This window comes from Oncorhynchus masou, chromosome 1 (assembly GCF_036934945.1).
Source record: "Oncorhynchus masou masou isolate Uvic2021 chromosome 1, UVic_Omas_1.1, whole genome shotgun sequence".
NCBI lineage: Eukaryota > Metazoa > Chordata > Actinopteri > Salmoniformes > Salmonidae > Oncorhynchus > Oncorhynchus masou.
The window spans coordinates 32,435,494-32,457,131 of NC_088212.1; the positions used below are offsets into that span (position 1 = coordinate 32,435,494).

Here is a 21,638-nt window from a genome sequence, read left to right on the forward strand (position 1 = left end):
CACAATATTCTGTGTTACAAAAAAAGTCATGACTGAGCTGACAACATCTCAAACTTACCATCTCGTCCAGGGGTACCGTCTCTGCCTCTTTCACCCTGTGGACCTGTGTGTTAGGGAGGAAACAGACAGACGTCAGACAGCAGACCGGGGAAAGAGGAAGAGAAAGGGGTCGTCCATTGCCTGGTGTGGAGAAATGGACTAGAGGTTGAGTGCTTCCTGAGGTGAAAGGTCACTAGATGGAGGTGGCAGAGCAGCTGCGCTGTGCTCTGGATTAGACAGACTCGCTGACAGACTAAGCACTGAGATGTTAATTAGGGCCACAGAGGTGCCAGTGAGGAACGAACCCCTCAGCTTGTCATGGGAACTAAAACCCAAAACCCAAGCCCATGCAGGGCGAACATTTCAGCCAAATTATAGCTCTAATATTGTAGGGGAACTAAACACCTATACCAAACAGATAATGTCCTTCTCTCTCTAAACCAGTAAGACATCGACTGTGTGTTAGGGTGCCCATAATGGGGCATTTACATTCTTCAACAGGCCTTAGAAGGCCAGTGATGATCTTAACCTGGAAGCCTTTAGCTAAAACAGATTTCAATGTAATTGGATGGAAGTTGATACACTACTGAAAGGTCTTTTGAGAGTACAGCAGCAGAGCACCTTCTCTTTTCAGCTGCAGCCAAGGCTAGGCTGAGCTCCAGGGAAGGAGAGGGCTTTCATGCCCTAAACTGTTCACTTTCCACACACCATCCCTCCCTCCTTCCCACAGAACCCTGAAAGTGAGCAGTGCAGACAACTGGACTCTGACTAGTCAAAGAAGAAATGATTGTGTGTGTGTGTGTGTCTCCATCTCTCTCTCAGCGACAGAGGAAATAGGATATGAGGGGAGGAGAGGAGGTAGAGAGGCAATGGAGAAAGAATTATGGCATGTGCAGAGTGATTTCCTACTCAATTATCAAACATAACCACTCCACTCAAAATAATAGGCAATTATGGTTGCTCCTCAAACCTGTCCATACATGGGCATAGGAGACTTGTACATACCTATGGGTCCCTGCTCGCCAGGGGCTCCTTTGGTTTGTGGATCCACCATCTGTGAGGAAGATTCCCGTGCCAATCCTCCTTTAACCTGTCGGTGGCGGTGAGAAGCGGAGGCGGGAGAGGACAGCACCTGGACCTAGTGGGATAAAATGGTGAAGAGAGAGAAAGAGAGAGATTTAGAGAGTAACGCCAATGCCTTTCAAATGGACTCCAACACTGTTGTTTATGATGAGAGACGGTGTAGTCTCTCACTGCAGCACATTCTTCAGTAGAGGAGTCACCCCTGTACCTTTGCCTCCAGTGAGCTGAGTCTGTCTGTCAGGGCTGTGATTCGACTACAGTTGAGGCAATCTGGAGAACGGAGAAAGAGACAGATATTATATGTGGACAAGTATCGATATCTGCAAAAAAACGCTTCTAAAATGTACTTCAGGGAATTTGAGAAACATGGGGCCTGAGTATTAAAACAGAAACAGTGTAAAGGAGAGAAATGAAATCCCAGGTGTTCTGAGTCTGACGATATTCAAGAGAGAAATATGGTTCCAGGTGTTATAGTACTGTGTAAGAGAGTGTTAGGGTCCTGGTTGTTACTGGTGGAGAGCTGCTCCCCTGCTCCCGTGCGGGCCTGGGCAGGTGGCCGGCGGAGAGTAGACGGCTTCCTCACCGCCTCCTGAGCCACCAGCTGGTTTCCTGACTCTGCAGAGGAAGAGGAGGATGAAGTGGAGTCAGATCGATGGACCACACAGTGAGGTCATACAGACGTCATTCCGTTATGAGGCACATAGTCAGTCACGCAAATGGCACTGATGAGCAGCGAGGCTTCCAGGCAACAGAACTTCATTACACAACTCAATCAACAGAAAAAGAAAACAAGTAACCCCCCCCCCCTCAAAAAAAAATATTTTCACTCAATTTCTGAATGCTCAGTGGAGCCAACATTCTCTTGTCATTTCAAATGATCTGGCACTTGCTCTGAAAGCCCCGTACAATAACTCTCTGGTGTCCTGTGACAGTAAGGAGACAGGGCCCCTCTCCACCAGGTGACCTCACCAACACCACAGTCATGGTGGGCAGAGACCCAGCCGGTGAGGGCCACGAGGGAGAGGGATGGAAAGGGATGGTGCCAGATCAGACACGAAAGGCCCACAGCATGCCTTCTGCTCTCCAAAGTCCCACCCATAAACATCATATTCTGCAATTGTATCAAATTCACACACAATAAACCGCTTTCATTCTGGCATGATTTTATTGAGTATAAAAACACAATGCCTGGGAGAGAGTGAGTTAGACAAACAATAGCTGCCTTGTAGTAGGAGAATGAGCCATTTCAGCTCTGAGCTCGATGTTCTGTCTTTCCTTTATTTGATGAAGTGTGGGAGAATGTGGTCCTGCGGGTTGGGGATGTTTTGAATGGGCAGACCTTTGTGAAGACCTAGACTGTGTGGTTCCGTCTGTATGACCCAGGTGCTCCTGACAAAAACAAGAGCCTGGGCTTAGCACCTCGTTAGAGGACAGCCAACATCTCCTCTCCTCTCAGAGTCAGCTGGCTGGAGCCAAACACACTGCAAGACACTGCCCAACATAGCCTGGGAATAGCACCTACAACCCTTTCAGGGGCAGGGAGAGGAGACAATTATACTCCTCCAAGAGCTCACTCAATCTCTCTCTGTCAAACACTCACAGTCAGCCACACATACTGCAATATATCCTATGCGCTACAGATGCTTGTCGGAGACAGCACAGAGAGACACGGAACAGAGAGTTCATGTTCTGTTTAGAGTTTGGTGAGAGTGAGTGGGAGAGAGAGGACAAAGGAGAGCCCTAACAGAAAGAGTTAATGTGCATAAAGAGAGAGAAGGAGAAAGGAGAGCCCTAACAGAAAGAGTCAATGTGCATAAAGAGAGAGAAGATCAAAGGAGAGCCCTAACAGAAAGAGTCAATGTGCATAAAGAGAGAGAAAAGGAGAAAGAGAGTGCATAAGAGCCCTAACAGAAAGAGTCAATGTGCATAAAGAGAGAGAAGGACAAAGGGAGCCCTAACAGAAAGAGTCAATGTGCATAAAGAGAGAGAAGGAGAAAGGAGAGCCCTAACAGAAAGAGTCAATGTGCATAAAGAGAGAGAAGATCAAAGGAGAGCCCTAACAGAAAGAGTCAATGTGCATAAAGAGAGAGAAGGAGAAAGGAGAGCTCTAACAGAAAGAGTCAATGTGCATAAAGAGAGAGAAGGACAAAGGAGAGCCCTAACAGAAAGAGTCAATGTGCATAAAGAGAGAGAAGGAGAAAGAGAAAAGAACAGTGTGAAAAGGCTTTGTGTAAATGGATCCTGCTCCAGGCACTTTCCCTCAACCTTTGTGGTTTTGATTTTCTATGTTTTGGGTTGTAAAGGCTTTCTCAGCGGGTTACTAATAGTGCATGTGGAAATGAAACAATGTTAGAGCTGAGACTGTAAAGTATTGGTATGTTCAAAGGCATGTGTAAATAAAAACTGCTATGAGCCTTGTCTTCTTCCATTTCAGTAAGAATGTAAAATGTGTGGCGAACTTCGATCGGGGACTAAACACACTCTGTTCTGCTCCATGTCTGTCTATGAGTGTGAGCGTGAGCTTGTGCGTGTGCGAGTGTGTGTGTGAGGGTGTGTGTGTGGTGGGGGGGGACTCAATAGAAGTTTCCTATGGAGACCGACTCATAATAATAGCTGTGTCCGATTTCAAATGGGCTCGGGAATTGAAAATATACCCCTGCACCAGAACGCACTGAAGGCACCTCTAACCCAGCGTCCCTCTCTTCTCTGACAGACAGCACCTCTTTTCTCCTCTAGACTATAGACCATTCAAGTGCCAAGTTCCCTCCACCCACACTGAAACACATTGATAAAACATTCTGCTGGCTTTGCACACAGACAACCGTCCCCCACCCCAACCGCCTAACTTCCATTCTCTTACTCTCTCTTCTATTCACTCTGTCTCTCCATGTCTCAAGTTTTAGAAATCACAGGATAACAAGAAAACTATATTCCTCTATATCCCCATAGACAGTGTCTGTTAACCAGGGTGTGTGTGCATGTCTGTGCGTGTGCGGGATGGGTGTGTGTTGACTTAGATGTGCTGATTGGGATCCATTCATTTGGGCATATAGTAATAATGTCAGGGCTAATGACTGGCCCCTGACAGACATGGTTCAGTGTGTCCACTCTCTCTCTCTGTCTCTCTCTCTGTCTCTCTCACTGTGTCTCTCTCTTTATCTCTGTGTCTCTATCTCTGTCTCTCAGCTAATTGGCCCACTAGAGGGGGTCAAAGAGACTTGCGAGTGCGTTTGGCCCTTGACCCTGCGCTCCTCTGGGCCGTAATCAGTGATTGAATCAGAACTCTTCATTAGAGGAGACCTCTGTGGAGAGAGGAGAGGGTAGAGGTCATCCTGACATCAGCTCTGTCTCTGTGTCTGGTTCCAGGCTCTGGGGCTGACAGGATAGGACACACTGCACAGCACAGCAGAGCACAAGGGGAGTTTTCCACTGTTTACAAACACACTGACAAGTCATTTCCTCCCCACTGGCCTGGCCTGCCTGGTGCAGCCCTCTCAGGATAAAGAGGGAGAGGAGCGAAGGTCACACCACTGCAGTGTCAGGGTTACCTAAAACCTATGTGTGTGTGTATGTGTGTGTGTGTGTGTGTGTTGTGTGTGTGTGTGTGTGTGTGTGTATCACAACTTTCACATAGCCACAGAAATAATGTATGACACACACACACACACACACACACACACACACACACACACACACACACACACACACACACACACACACACACACACACACACACACACACACACACACACACACACAGAGAGAATGGCAGTAGTAGGGTTGGATGCTTTTCCTACTTGATAGGGCAGATAAATGGCAAGTCTCACTCATACCTCCTTTATATGTGTTCAATGTCTTTCTCATATGAAGAAGTATAAAGTACATACAGTATGTGTACTGGCGCTAGGAGCAGGGGACGGGGTCTTGGCATTCTTGCTGACAAGCCTCCAAAAAGCATAACACGTTCCCCCTCTGTGACTGGGTTTACCCAAATAACCCCCTTCACCACCCTTTAAGCATGCCCCTGAGGGCCCTCTGTGGCAGTCCGGAGGAGACCCCTGCCAGCACACGGTCAGAGGGAGAGGGGCTGGGAGCCATCACACTCAGAGAGGAGGACAATGTTTAACCAACCAGCAGGCTGGTGTGTGCACGCGTGTGTGTGTGTAGTCATTTTCCACAGGCTCTTTTTGTTCTCCTCTCCTCTGCCTGCAGTATTATTAATGGTCCAAGGTCAGTCCTCCAGTAATACTACCAGTGAAAACAAACCAGACCATCCTGCAGAGTGCCCAGTCAGCCCAGAGAGCACGCTTCCCCCTTCCTCTCTATCTACAGAGCCCATCCGTGCTCCCTCTCCTCAGCTCATTATTTGCCCTGGTTTATTTATTCTCTCTTTCATATGGATGTAAGATAAGTAGCACTGTGCAGACATACACAGTCCTTGTGCTGGTTTCTGCCAGGAAGGCCTGTCTTCTGGAGGTACTTCAATGGCTAAAGCGTCTATTTGTTTCATATGGTCTGTAATGATTGACGGTTGACTTTATGCAAGCTCATACACATCTCGTCTCAGTGGTGGCCTTGCTGGAGTTGAATCAAAAACGAGGTGTGAAGTGAAGCTCTGTGATTTCACCAGTCAGACCTGAGAATGAACCCTGTGACATGTCACTGACTGAGGCTCTGGCTGCTCCCCCCCCTCCTCCTTTTGCTTGAGTTTCATAAGACTGGTTTATCTTAGAGCTAGAGGTTCCCATGGGGAGGTATGGGATCTGAGGAAGTGTGGGCAGCTGTGGACACACAGACCATCCAGTCAACAAAGGGCAGGGGAGGGGAGGTCAGTGGAGGGGGGTGCAGGGCAGGGGAGGGGGGTGCAGGGGATGGGAGGGGAGGGCAGGGCAGGGCAGGGGTGCAGGGCAGGGGAGGTCAGGGGGAGGGGGTGCAGGGGATGGCAGAGCAGGGCAGGGCAGGGCATGGCAGGGCAGGGCAGGGCAGGGCAGGGGAGGGGGAGGGCAGGGGAGGGGGAGGGCGGGACAGGGGAGGGGTCAGGGGGGGTGCAGGGGATGGCAGGGGAGGGGGGGTCAGGGGAGGGGGTGCAGGGGATGGCAGGGCAGGGCAGGGCAGGTCAGGGGAGGGGGGTGCAGGGCAGGGGAGGGGAGGTCAGGGGAGTGGGGTGCAGGGGATGGGAGGGCAGGGCAGTGCAGGAGAGGGGAGAGCAGGGGAGGGGAGAGGAGGGCAGGGGAGGGGAGGGAAGAGGGGAGCAGGGGGAGGGGAGGGGGAGGGCTGGGCAGGTGAGGGGAGGGCAGGGGGAGGGTCATGGGGAGGGGGGTGCAGGGGATGGCAGGGCAGGGCAGGGGAGGGGAGGGGAGAGCAGGGAAGGGGAGGGCAGGGGAGGGGTGGGGAGGGAAGAGGGGAGCAGGGGAGGGGGGAGGGCTGGGCAGGGGAGGGGGAGGGTCATGGGGAGGGGGTGCAGGGGATGGGATGGGATGGGAGCGGAGGGGAGGGGGGAGGGGAGAGCAGGGGAGGGGAGAGCAGGGGAGGGGAGCAGGGGAGGAGGGGAGTGCTGGGCAGGGGAGGGTCATGGGGAGGGGGGTGCAGGGAATGGGATGGGAGCGGAGGGGAGGGGAGGGGAGAGCAGGGGAGGGGAGAGCAGGGGAGGGGAGAGCAGGGGAGGGGAGTGCAGGGGAGGGGAGAGCAGGGGAGGGGAGAGCAGGGGAGGGGAGTGCTGGGCAGGGGAGGGTCATGGGGAGGGGGGTGCAGGGAATGGGAGGGGAGGGGAGTCCTCCTGATCTGATCCATCTCTGTCTGCTCAGAGAGCTGAGCTCAGCACTACAACACCATTAGTGACCAGGTGCTGCTGACCAGCCAGGCCACGGAGTTTGTCTCTGTCACAATGCTGTTTAAGCCTTCAGGAAGACTAAAGACCACTGCTGCATGTGGACAAAGATATGGACACTTCTGTAGAAGCACTACTATTAGACAACCCTCTGATCCTACAAATATGATTTATATCCAGCAGTTTCCATAGTCTATTATTTTGACCTAAAATGACATATGATAACAAATTGGGGTGATGCTCATCCAGTTCTCTCTGTGTCTCCCTCCTTCCATTGGGGTGATGCTCACAATCTCCCATTGGGGGGCTCATCCAGTTCTCTCTGTGTCTCCCTCCTTCCATCTCCCAGGCTGCGTTGGGACCCGGGCTCATCCAGTTCTCTCTGTGTCTCCCTCCTTCCATCTCCCAGGCTGCGTTGGGACCCGGGCTCATCCAGTTCTCTCTGGCTCATCTCCCAGGCTGCGTTGGGACCCGGGCTCATCCAGTTCTCTCTGTGTCTCCCTCCTTCCATCTCCCAGGCTGCGTTGGGACCCGGGCTCATCCAGTTCTCTCTGTGTCTCCCTCCTTCCATCTCCCAGGCTGCGTTGGGACCCGGGCTCATCCAGTTCTCTCTGTGTCTCCCTCCTTCCATCTCCCAGGCTGCGTTGGGACCCGGGCTCATCCAGTTCTCTCTGTGTCTCCCTCCTTCCATCTCCCAGGCTGCGTTGGGACCTCATCCAGTTCTCTCTGGCTCATCTCCCAGGCTGCGTTGGGACCTGGGCTCATCCAGTTCTCTCTGTGTCTCCCTCCTTCCATCTCCCAGGCTGCCCCGGGCTCATCCAGTTCTCTCTGTGTCTCCCTCCTTCCATCTCCCAGGCTGCGTTGGGACCCGGGCTCATCCAGTTCTCTCTGTGCTCCCTCCTTCCATCTCCCAGTTCCCGGGCTCATCTTCTCTCTGTGTCTCCCTCCTTCCATCTCCCAGGCTGCGTTGGGACCTGGGCTCATCCAGTTCTCTCTGTGTCTCCCTCCTTCCATCTCCCAGGCTGCGTTGGGACCCGGGCTCATCCAGTTCTCTCTGTGCTCCCTCCTTCCATCTCCCAGGCTGCGTTGGGACCTGGGCTCATCCCTCCTTCCATCTCCCAGGCCAGTTCTCTCTGTGTCTCCCTCCTTCCATCTCCCAGGCTGCGTTGGGACCTCATCCAGTTCTCTCTGTGCTCATCTCCCAGGCTGCGTTGGGACCCGGGCTCATCCAGTTCTCTCTGTGTCTCCCTCCTTCCATCTCCCAGGCTGCGTTGGGACCTGGGCTCATCCAGTTCTCTCTGTGTCTCCCTCCTTCCATCTCCCAGGCTGCGTTGGGACCTGGGCTCATCCAGTTCCTCTCTGTGTCTCCCTCCTTCCATCTCCCAGGCTGCGTTGGGACCTGGGCTCATCCAGTTCTCTCTGTGTCTCCCTCCTTCCATCTCCCAGGCTGCGTTGGGACCTGGGCTCATCCAGTTCTCTCTGTGTCTCCCTCCTTCCATCTCCCAGGCTGCGTTGGGACCTGGGCTCATCCAGTTCTCTCTGTGTCTCCCTCCTTCCATCTCCCAGGCTGCGTTGGGACCTGGGCTCATCCAGTTCTCTCTGTGTCTCCCTCCTTCCATCTCCCAGGCTGCGTTGGGACCTGGGCTCATCCAGTTCTCTCTGTGTCTCCCTCCTTCCATCTCCCAGGCTGCGTTGGGACCTGGGCTCATCCTCAATGGTCCAACACAAACCTGCCTGTGCCCCAGTGTATTATGCTTTCCCAGGATTCCAGCTGTACCTTTATTAGGTGATTGGCTGAGAGGGAGGGACGGCCTTCCTTATTTCCTTTCTTTTGCAGAGGAACTGCCACATCCCATCGACACCTGACCTCAGCCTGCAGTGATGCGGCGACCCACACTCTCTTCTCACACTGCAGTACCCACTGGGTTCCTGTGGGCAGGTGTAAGGGTGGGGGGAGCTGAGGGAGTCTTTACACTCACATATTTGGCTACACACACAAACACACACTGCTATGGCTGTTGTGAGCAGACCTGTTGCAGTGGTGTTGGGCCAGCCAAACTGCAACTGAAACCAGACGTCGCCTGTAGGATTCTGAGGCGAGGGTTGGAGTGGTGGGGGGTCAGGGAAGGGGCGGGAGGAGCTCTCACCTCCTACAGACACATCTCACTTCATCAGTCAACACACCAGCAGGCCGAGTGGATGACAGACAGGAGAGCCCTGGTCTGCAGTCAGACCCTCCCTCCCTCCACCTCCACTAGGCTATAGACCTGAATCACTAATAGTTCTGAGAACAGACTCAGACTCCCTGGATTATTTGACAAACACTTGGCATGCATGGCCACTCAGCGTAGTGTGGTAACCTGTGTGGCTGCAGTTACTGACTGAATTCTATTGTCTTCCTCTTGAACATACCCATGTGTTCTGATTCCAGATGAGCTGTTAACTGGCCTCCACAGAGCAGGTACCGACAGACTCAGCTGGATGGCACTAACCCACACCAGCTCCTCAACAGAGAAGGCCAGGCCCTTGTGGTCCCATAATATGGAGCGCACACACACACACACACACACACACACACACACACACACACACACACACACACACACACACACACACACACACACACACACACACACACACACACACACACACACACACACACACACACACACACACACACACACACACACACACACACACACACACACGGTAGGAGGCAGGGTGAATGAGAGCATTCTTCCTCAATGGTTCCTATAGTAGTGTAGCACTGGCCTCTGTTCTCAGATCAGAGCTATCAGCTCATGTAGTCAGATGTGCACACAGACAGACCTCTAATCTTACACAGCAAGAGGAGGTTTTCTATCTCTCCTCCTCCCACATCCCTCTCCCAGACAGGAGCTGCTCCTCCTGCCCCCTCTACCTTCCTCTACCTCAGCTCCCCCACCCCCCAAGGATGACGCATCTCAACACAGCCTAATTTCCCTCCCCTCCCCTTTCCTCTCTAAGCCCTTGCTTATTATTTCCCATCAGCCTGGTCTGTTGGTAGGGTACCATCCTGAAGTGCAGTCCCACTGCTGAGAATCGCTCCAAGGCACTCTCATAAATAATAATGACTATAATGAATACAGGAACAATGAGCTCTGCTTCACATCTCCCTCTCTCCTCACTTTCCCTCTGACCTCTGACCTCTGAGTACTGAATACAGTACCTCCCTCTGACCTTTGAGGACTGACTACAGTATCTCCCTCTGACCTCTGACTACTGACTACAGTACCTCCCTCTGACTACTGACTACTGACTACAATACCTCCCTCTGACTACTGACTACAGTACCTCACTCTGACTACTGACTACAGTACCTCCCTCTGACTACTGACTACAGTACCTCACTCTGACTACTGACTACAGTACCTCCCTCTGACTACTGACTACAGTACCTCCCTCTGACTACTGACTACAGTACCTCCCTCTGACCTCTGAGTACTGACTACAGTACCTCCCTCTGACCTCTGAGTACTGACTACAGTACCTCCCTCTGACCTCTGAGTACTGACTACAGTACCTCCCTCTGACCTCTGAGTACTGACTACAGTACCTCCCTCTGACCTCTGACTACTGACTACAGTACCTCCCTCTGACCTCTGAGTACTGACTACAGTACCTCCCTCTGACCTCTGAGTACTGACTACAGTACCTCCCTCTGACCTCTGACTACTGACTACAGTACCTCCCTCTGAGTACTGACTACAGTACCTCCCTCTGACCTCTGAGTACTGACTACAGTACCTCCCTCTGACCTCTGACTACTGACTACAGTACCTCCCTCTGACCTCTGACTACTGACTACAGTACCTCCCTCTGACCTCTGAGTACTGACTACAGTACCTCCCTCTGACCTCTGACTACTGACTACAGTACCTCCCTCTGACCTCTGACTACTGACTACAGTACCTCCCTCTGACCTCTGAGTACTGACTACAGAGTACTGACTCCCTCCCTGACCTCTGACTACTGACTACAGTACCTCCCTCTGACCTCTGAGTACTGACTACAGTACCTCCCTCTGACCTCTGAGTACTGACTACAGTACCTCCCTCTGACCTCTGACTACTGACTACAGTACCTCCCTCTGACCTCTGACTACTGACTACAGTACCTCCCTCTGACCTCTGACTACAGTACTGACCTCTGACAGTACTGACTACAGTACCTCCCTGACCTCTGAGTACTGACTACAGTACCTCCCCCTCTGACCTCTGACTGACTACAGACTACACTACAGTACCTCCTCTGACCTCTGAGTACTGACTACAGTACCTCCCTCTGACCTCTGACTACTGACTACAGTACCTCCCTCTGACCTCTTGACTACTGACTACAGTACCTCCCTCTGACCTCTGAGTACTGACTACAGTACCTCCCTCTGACTACTGACTACAGTACCTCCCTCTGACCTCTGACTACTGACTACAGTACCTCCCTCTCTTGCTGCCTGACCACTTTATTTATTTCACTGTCCAAAATATCCCTTTCCTTTCCTAACATCTGCTTCAGCACTGTTTCAGTCCTCTCAGCAAGTTTCATCTCACCAACATGATACCTGATGCCCACAACAACAACTGTGTGGGTTCATAGAGCAAGCCACAGAAAACAAAATTATTCTGAAATAACAAACAGATGTGAAAATGCAAGGCTAAACATGGTTTTAAAAAGATTCACCACCCCCCTTCAAAAAAATGGTTTAGATTGTTAGTTTATGGCAAAATGGAAACAATTATATTGGTGCTGCGAAAACAAACAACGCTGCGGTTTGTGTAAAATGGCTAAAATTAGCGTCAGGCATTTCTTGGGAAGTGAAGCATGCTGGGTTTGAGGCGGCATGCGGTTGTGCACCACAAATCCGCCCGACACTTTTTCAACATTTCCTCCACTTGAAGGTAACAGATGTCCAATAAAAACATGAGGCAAAGGCTGACGTTACCAACTCCCACCCATCACTTTTTTACTAAGACACAAAACACTGGAAAACTATAAAAAATACATCCTTTCATGTCGCTGTTTCGTGACCACAGTCGAAATGCAGATGCTTCTCTCAAACCAGGAGCACTGTGCTGCTGACAGTGCCTGGGTAAAACCACACTTGCCTCATCTGCTCTGTTGTGTATTTAGAGTGGCAGGGAGAGGACCGTCTGTGATCTCCTCCTGTCCCATCCCGACACACCACATCAATTAAAACCCTCTCCTCTAAGCCAACACACAGCCACGAGTGGCTGACAAACAAGGGCTCCAAAAACAACTGGGCCCAGGAATAGACCTGCTTACTGACCTCCATACGTACACATCCTCTCCCCAGGCCCAGGAATAGACCTGCTTACTGACCTCCATACATACACATCCTCTCCCCAGGCCCAGGAATAGACCTGCTTACTGACCTCCATACATACACATCCTCTCCCCAGGCCCAGGAATAGACCTGCTTACTGACCTCCACCTCCATACCTGCTTACTGACCTCCATACATCCTCTCCCCAGGCCCAGGAATAGACCTGCTTACTGACCTCCATACATACACATCCTCTCCCCAGGCCCAGGAATAGACCTGCTTACTGACCTCCATACATACACATCCTCTCCCCAGGCCCAGGAATAGACCTGCTTACTGACCTCCATACATACACATCCTCTCCCCAGGCCCAGGAATAGACCTGCTTACTGACCTCCATACATACACATCCTCTCCCCAGGCCCAGGAATAGACCTGCTTACTGACCTCCATACATACACATCCTCTCCCCAGGCCCAGGAATAGACCTGCTTACTGACCTCCATACATACACATCCTCTCCCCAGGCCCAGGAATAGACCTGCTTACTGACCTCCATACATACACATCCTCTCCCCAGGCCCAGGAATAGACCTGCTTACTGACCTCCATACATACACATCCTCTCCCCAGGCCCAGGAATAGACCTGCTTACTGACCTCCATACGTACATCATAGACCTGCTCCCCAGGCCCAGGCCCAACCTGCTTACTGACCTCCATACATACACATCCTCTCCCCAGGCCCAGGAATAGACCTGCTTACTGACCTCCATACATACACATCCTCTCCCCAGGCCCAGGAATAGACCTGCTTACTGACCTCCATACATACACATCCTCTCCCCAGGCCCAGGAATAGACCTGCTTACTGACCTCCACCTACATACACATCCTCTCCCCAGGCCCAGGAATAGACCTGCTTACTGACCTCCATACATACACATCCTCTCCCCAGGCCCAGGACCTGCATAGACCCATACACATCCTCTCCCCAGGCCCAGGAATAGACCTGCTTACTGACCTCCATACATACACATCCTCTCCCCAGGCCCAGGAATAGACCTGCTTACTGACCTCCATACGTACACATCCTCTCCCCAGGCCCAGGAATAGACCTGCTTACTGACCTCCATACATACACATCCTCTCCCCAGGCCCAGGAATAGACCTGCTTACTGACCTCCATACATACACATCCTCTCCCCAGGCCCAGGAATAGACCTGCTTACTGACCTCCATACGTACATCCTCTCCCCACCCACATCCTCCTGCTTCCCCAGGCCCAGGAATAGACCTGCTTACTGACCTCCATACGTACACATCCTCTCCCCAGGCCCAGGAATAGACCTGCTTACTGACCTCCATACATACACATCCTCTCCCCAGGCCCAGGAATAGACCTGCTTACTGACCTCCATACATACACATCCTCTCCCCAGGCCCAGGAATAGACCTGCTTACTGACCTCCATACATACACCTCCCCCAGGCCCAGGAATAGACCTGCTTACTGACATCCTCTCCCCAGGCCCAGGAATAGACCTGCTTACTGACCTCCATACATACACATCCTCTCCCCAGGCCCATGAATAGACCTGCTTACTGACCTCCATACATACACATGCTCTCCCCAGGCCCAGGAATAACCACACAATAACCAGGCAAACACTTTGCAATGAGCTATAAAGTCTATGTTCATGATTCATACATCTTTTTTTTTATTCCACCAGTTGAGGAATAGAGTAGCTGAATTTGACAACACAGTAAATATACACAGTACTCATGTGTTGTGAGAGGCAAGTATTGCATTGCACTCTTGGCTTGAATACTAGAGAAAACTGTGAGGGTAGGAAAGAGAGAAATATGAAAAATCTGCTTCCAAGCTAAGAACACTGATCTACAACCTCATGTAAGAACCGTGGTGAACTATAGGCTGTTTCACACACTGTGGTTTGCTGCACCATGACACCTTGCAACAACAAAATACTGGGGGAATTCTTGGCCAGTGAACCATGTACTCTGGCCTGGCTCATTACCCTGGAGATGTGACATGGGCTGAGCCCCAAATGCCACCCAATTCCCTATGTAGTGCACTACTACTATGGGCCCTGGTCAAAAGTAATGCACTTTATAGGGAATAGGATGCCATTTGGAACTCAGCCCCCAACTCTGCCCACTCTGCCCACAACACCAGCCAAGCGAGAAGCAGTTCAGGCCACAGGCCTGCAGCTAAACATTCGGCCCCATGTCCTGTGGCCTAAATCTTTGAATGACACATCAGCTCCAACACACATCGTTTATATGCCACAGTAAAACCCAGAGTTTGCTTTGATTACTTGTTGTAGCTCTGGGGCCTGCTGTTGCTCCATCAGTCCATAGCACTGTATGTTTTCTACGGACGGGGAGCTGATCTGTACATGAGAGCAGATGAAGGCAAGCGAGGCGTATTAAAAAGGCTTAAAACACCCTTCCCTCCCATCACCACCCACCTAAACAACTGAAATAATTAAGAGCCCCCTATGACAACCTCGTAACTGTACCCATGGCAACCAAACACAAAGGTTGTGTTCTAATGTATTGACTGACTATATGATAGTGATTGCACAGCTCCCCAAGCCAGGCAGCGGTTGCCAGGCGTAGCTATTCCAACTCCCACCTCGGTGATATTCTGTTCCAACAGCAAACCGTAAACCTGCCTTAATCCAGTGTGCTATAAATGAACTAGAAGCAGCAGAGACGGGCACGGTGAGGGGGGCGAAGCTCGCCCTCTTTCTTCTTTACATTTTCCTCAGGATTCAGCTCCTTTTAGAGAACATTGTCCATTTCCCTCATTCGCTCGGCTATTATTTAAATGTACATGTTCCTATGGGACTTCTCTCACGGCCCCCAAATCTCTCTATTGTCGTTAAAAGCTTGGATCATTGCACCGTTCAGAGATTTTAGCCTTGCAGTGGAATTTCCACTGAAACTCAGTTCTCTCAGGAAAAACAAAAGATTTAGTATTGTGAAAAAAACAAAACACCAGTCCTTTTAAACATTCCTTCTTTAAAGTTTAGACAGAGTAGAGGGAGATTGCCCAGACAGAGTGCCAGGCACACAGCACTCACTGGTCTCAGAATACCCTGTATTCACTGTATTATTGCAAATTCAGTACCACGCATCAGTAGTTGCAGACATAACGCTGATGTCTAAGTCTCCCAGCAGGGTGGGAGTTTTTAGATTGAACTACAGATGGCGACACGTTGACAGGTACAATAGCACTAATGGATGATCTGTGTATAAAGCTCTGTCCTCCAGGTCCCCTGGTTCCCTGACTCCCGAGCAGAGGATGTGGCCAAGGAAGACAGACATGGACCACAGGATGATTAGAGTGCTGTGTCCGCGTGCCAGGCAGTAAGGCAGAAAGACAGCCAGTCAATATGTTAACAGAAGAAGCTCTTTGCTGTGGTCCTGACTCAGAAAGACACAGACTGCAGTGCTCAGACAGCTGGGTCTCAGAGGCCTTGATTTAGTTGGCCTATATACTCTCCACAGATAAAAACGTCACTGTCTATTTGGGCCGACTGTAAAACCATTACACATAAAAAAGCAGGAAGGAAGAGCTGCATGTAAAAGAAACGTTTGGTACATATAAACAAACGGATAAAAATACATGTCTTTTCCACTAGACAATATAAGGAACCCGTACTTGTCAGCACTTACTGTAGACTCGAGAATATACACACACCCACACGCACACCCACACACACCCACACACCCACACACACACACACACACACACACACACACACACACACACACACACACACACACACACACACACACACACACACACACTTAATTCCATGGACCTGGGCCAGGATCAACATAATTCCCTCCACTCTCATGGTTCTGGTCCAGATTGATGGTCCTCCTCCAGATTGATGGTCCTGCTCCAGATTGCTGCCTCATTGTTTTCACCATCTGCTCTGGGCCAAATCGCTACATCAATCTCTACAGTCATGCACACGTGTGCGACTGTATGCCTGGTGATACACACACTTGCACACACACACACACACACACACTTACATGCAGAAACACATGCACGTGCCTGCATGTCAAACACACACACACACACACACACACACACACACACACACACTTACATGCAGAAACACATGCACGTGCCTGCATGTCAAACACACACACACACACACACACACACACACACACACACACACACACACACACACACACACACACACACACACACACACACACACACACACACACACACACACACACACACACACACAGACAGACACACACGCACACACAAGGTTCCCAGCAGGCCATCTCATACTTGTTGAGTGGGTCAGGGCAGGGAGAGGGGAGCTGTCTGTAGCTGAAGGGTAGAAAACAGAAGGGGAGTCTGGGCTGGGATCCCTACACAGCAGAACACTCTGCAGGAAGACACTGGGTATGCATCCTAAATGGCACCCTAGTCCCTACAGTGCACTACCCCATGGGCCCTGGTCAAAAGTAGAGCAATATATAGGGAATAGTGTGCAAATTGGGATGCAGATGATGATACGCTGGTTCCCATGGATCTGTGACATGAGTTTCAAACCCACTCTGAAATCAGCCAGATCCACTGTGTCCAGCCTCCTAGTACACATGAACAGGCGAAGTACTGCCATATGGACACCCATGAACCAGTTATATAAAGGCTAAATAATATAAATATCCACAGAGAAACCATCAATCCACTATATACGTGAGTGTCCAAGAGTTGACCTCTTATAAGGGTTGAGAATGACAGAGAACCTCTGGGCCATAGACACCTAAAAAAACATCTGAAACATTCTCACAACGTTTTCCCTACAGCTGCTCTACGTTTCAACTGGCACAGCAGGTATGGATGAACTATCAGTCTAGTGTGTGGATGGACACACTCTCTGTCGCTTAAGGTTTAGTTTCATAAAGGGCTAATAAGGGGATGGAAGCTATTATCAGATGTGTGGTCACTGATTCTTTACATACACAAAACTGTGTTGAGGAATCAACACCCTCACTGCTCAGGTCACTCAAATACACTCACATATGCCTGCACGCATGCAAGGACACGCACACACAGGGGTTATGGCTGTATGAGACTGAGCTGCTTTCTGTGTAATCCCTGGTTGAATGGTCTCCTGTGTGCCAGACATTCCTCTGTGTCTTATAGGGCTTTCTGGGGATTAGACCCCACTTACTTCCAGGGGCCGCGGGCGGGATCAAAGCTGATTGGACTATGGCGTCCAGGGTGGTGGTGTGAGGGACACTGAGCCCATACTCACCTGAGATTGACTCACACAGGGGGACATGGGAACACGACACCACAGCAGAGACATGAGACTCTAACACAGGTCTCAAACACCCAGTGGGGGTAAATTCTGACCTAATCCATGTCACTGCTAACCCAAGCTGTGATGACTGACAGCTGGGCCCTGGGAGATAGGACCTGGGTCTGGGATTACACTTCAACAATAAATTAAGTATTCTAGACCTCAGTTACTGGAAGTTACACAAACAAGGTACACAAATGAGAAATAATTCAGATTTAAATCTGGGATCACTTTACACACTGTGTGGAGAGTCATTCCACAGGTTAGCGTTTTTTGTCATGAATCTTGTTCTGGAGGCAGCTCTGCAGAATGGTTACTTGCTGACATAGCCACAAAGTCAGAAAATCAGAGTTTAAACTTAACCCTAAATTTAACCACACTGCTAACCCTAATGCTTACCCTAACCTTAAATTAAGACCAGAAAGCTCATTTTTGTTTTCATACATTTTTACAATATAGACTCATTTTAGTTTGCAATTGGAACATCTAACGAAATTGCTAAATTCTGCCTCCAGGACAAGACTCATCCCAGTAAACGTCAACCTGCAGTCATTCATGGAGATGGTTTATGAATGAAAGGTAGCCTTGTTCAATGAGTGAAGCAATAGAGCTGAGCCACAAGCGAACAAGTCCCTGATAATTCTAATGACGAACAGTTATTGTAACACTGTCTTGGCCCACACATCTGTCTCCTTAAATGCTAAACAAACATCCAACGGGACTGATCAAAGATTACAACAAACACTAGGACTGATCTCTGACAAAATTACACAAAGGAGAACAAAAAGGGGAATGGACTTTACTTACATGTGTATATATCCTGTTGTTTTTTACCAAACAAATGTGAATGATTTAAACGGACATGACCTTCGACCTTTACCAAGGTAGAATCACATGGCTGTCTATTGCGCTCTCAGAGGAAGAGAGAGCGAAATACAAGATTACTCAATAGTATGTACATCTGAAGGGTTTTCCTCTGTTCTGCAATGACAACACATGGGATGTGGAGGAGTCGTTATCATGGAAGTAGACAGTGTCAAAGACAGGAAGTAAAGCAACTCAACCAGAGGTAGAGTTGGCAGAGATCTCAGGCCCCTGTCTGTCTCCCCTCCGACCGCAGCACATGGAGAAACACAAGAGCGGGATAAGCATGGCCACACATAAAGGAAAACACACACACACTTATGCACAACCTTGTTCTCTTTGCATGCTAGAACTTCAATGGCTTATCTACGTATAGCCTTGGATATCCAGAGCATCTCCACCTCAACCGAAATAAACACACACACACTTGTGCAGCTCTATGGCTACGAACAGATCGGGTAGATATAAGAAATCATTAAAATATGTTTTTTTATTTTTAAAATTAAAGCAACAGCTGTGCTTGGACACATAAAACAGACTGGCAGGTAGGTGTAGTCACTACAATAGTATTCACAACACACTCTCCTGTATTGGTGGGTAATGTGGATGCTGAATTAATGTAACAATACTATGGAATAGTAAGATAAATACATACAGTATTTCGTAAGAGTAACACTGCTTGTTGAAATGGTGTTATGAGAAGAATAGCAGTGAAATGACCTTTAAAGGACCTGAGCTTTCAGTACCAGGCGAGCGAGACCAGACAGGCAGGCAGGCTTGAGCTGCCCCCCCCATCCCCTGGCTTTAATGAATGGGTAAGCCAAAGCAAATACTCAGACAGTTTTGTTTGTGTGTGTGTGTGTCTGTGTGTGTGTGATGGTTGTATAGTGCTATCTTATCTTACTGATGTGATGTGCTGCTCTCCCTGATATCAGCCTAGATGAAAGCCTCGCTCATCTCATCTCAACTCCACCATGGTCCTTTGTGCTACAGATGTATGCATCCACACCTTTTATCTCACCCCTATCTGAACCAGCCACCCCAGTTCCGCCTCTCCTGAACCCAGCAGCCAAGGCCTGAGTCTGGGCAGTGTTAGAGAGGCTTGTGGGTCTGTATCTCATCTGGTTCCTTTGACAGACAGAAATACAGAGAGCCCTCTTGCTCACCGGGTCAGTAGGCTGTTTGTGTTTTGCAGGGGGAGTGCAGGGCTGGGGGAAAGAGCAGGGCTTGGGGAGAGAGGGAGCAGGGCTTGGGGAGAGAGGGAGCAGGGCTTGGGGAGAGAGGGAGCAGGGCTTGGGGAGAGAGGGAGCAGGGCTTGGGGAGAGAGGGAACAGGGCTTGGAGAGAGAGGGAGCAGGGCTTAGAGATAGAGGGAGCAGGGCTTGGGGAGAGATGGAGCAGGGCTTGGGGAGAGAGGGAACAGGGCTTGGGGAGAGAGGGAGCAGGGCTTGGGGAGAGAGGGAACAGGACTTGGGGAGAGAGGGAGCAGGGCTTGGGGAGAGAGGGAGCAGGGCTTGGGGAGAGATGGAGCAGGGCTTGGGGAGAGAGGGAGCAGGGCTTGGGGAGAGAAGGAGCAGGGCTTGGGGAGAGATGGAGCAGGGCTTGGGGAGAGAGGGAGCAGGGCTTGGGGAGAGAGGGAGCAGGGCTTGGGGAGAGGGGAGCAGGGCTTGGGGAGAGAGGGAGCAGGGCTTGGGGAGAGAGGGAGCAGGGCTTGGGGAGAGAGGGAGCAGGGCTTGGGGAGAGTGGGAACAGGGCTTGGGGAGAGAGGGAGCAGGGGCCAGTGGATCAGGAGAGAGGACTGGGGACGGGGCTACTCGGTTCAACATGGGGCCTTCCTCAGAGTTAAATCTCCAGTTTAGGATCATTGAGTGTTTCCCCAGTGGCAGGCTGCAATGTGGTCGCTTAAATAGCTGGAAGGAAAATAGCCAGAGTTGTCTGTCTGTGTGTGTGCCATCATGTGTGTGTGCGTGCTAGTTCCCAAAAGCGATTGGCATGTAGGCTATTTGGCATACCGTTATAGGCCCTAAGGCTTACACAGTAATGCCAGATCGCCTAAAATAATGAAAGAAAAACCTCAATGTAGCCTATAGATATAAACTGCACAAGAATAATACATTTATGGATTTTTTAAGCTGTTGTTTTCTCTTCATTCAACACGCCCGCCAGCCACCCGCCCTTCATCCACACAGTATTTAATGACCCTATGAGTCAAACCGCTCATCACTAGCGTGCGGGTGCATGTGTGTACGTACGTGTGTGTCTAGATGCCTAAACTGCTCTGCATCCTACAAGCGCAAATAAAACAAGGCGCAGACACGCACGCACGCACACACACCTACTACACATACACACACCCGCACACACACATGCATACACAGACCCAATGCCCTCCTCGCATGCATGCATGCACCCCTCCCTGTCGTTATTGTTTTACTGTGTCTAAAAGAGGGAGTAGTTTCTTTTAAAGGCCAAATTTATTATGCGTGTGATGAGTGCTCTCAGAGTCGTATAGCAGACGTGGGGGTTTGGGCTTTCAAAGGCTTCTTGGCTGAAATACACCACGGCCAATAGGGGACTGAGAGAGAGGCCTATAGAGACAGCCTACCCCCCCCCCGACTCTCTCTCTCTCTCCCTCTTTCTGTCTCTGTTTTTCTCTCCCTCTTTCTCTCCCATCTCTCAGCCAGAGCTGTAGAGACAATGCTGTAGTGATGAAGTGCTCTAGCTTTTCTCTGACATCCATTATCATTCTCAGTCCCAGTGCCAGGGCCAGTCCCAGTGGCAGTCCAGGGCCAGTCCCAGGGCCAGGCAGCAATACAGCTAAGGCCGAAGCTGGGGTTCAAAAACAGCATGACCGAGACACATGCCTGCTTTCTCAATACGCTGGACCACCAACACAGGAAGAAACAGAAAGAAATGGAGGCAGGGAAACTGAATGAGAGTGAAAGAAGGACAGGGGTGAGAGAGAGAATAAAGGAGGATTCTGTTTGTGTCTGTGCCTCTTTCTTGTTCACTTCTCTTCCCAGAAGGCAGAATGATGAGAGTCTTATCTCTGAAAGGCACTTGAACACAACATGCCTTCAGACAGAGCTGTGTATGTGAAGACATGCAGGGATAAATGACACACACACACACA

The 21,638-nt window shown here is 50.4% G+C and overlaps 1 protein-coding gene across 7 annotated transcripts in view; it reads right to left on the reverse strand.

Annotated features, from left to right (window-relative positions):
* Positions 1 to 21,638, reverse strand: part of LOC135542211 (EMI domain-containing protein 1-like) — a 72,449-nt gene that overhangs the window by 12,929 nt on the left and 37,882 nt on the right. For 5 of the 7 annotated variants that reach the window (XM_064969013.1, XM_064969021.1, XM_064969030.1 and 2 more), the window contains 4 exons: positions 1,600 to 1,737; positions 1,331 to 1,392; positions 1,045 to 1,177; positions 59 to 103 (listed from right to left, as the gene is read on the reverse strand). In XM_064969013.1, coding sequence (XP_064825085.1) covers positions 59 to 103; positions 1,045 to 1,177; positions 1,331 to 1,392; positions 1,600 to 1,737 — 378 coding nt within the window. The remainder of the gene's footprint in view (positions 1 to 58; positions 104 to 1,044; positions 1,178 to 1,330; positions 1,393 to 1,599; positions 1,738 to 21,638) is intronic. The other 2 variants (XM_064969055.1, XM_064969039.1) reach the window with 1 other exon arrangement.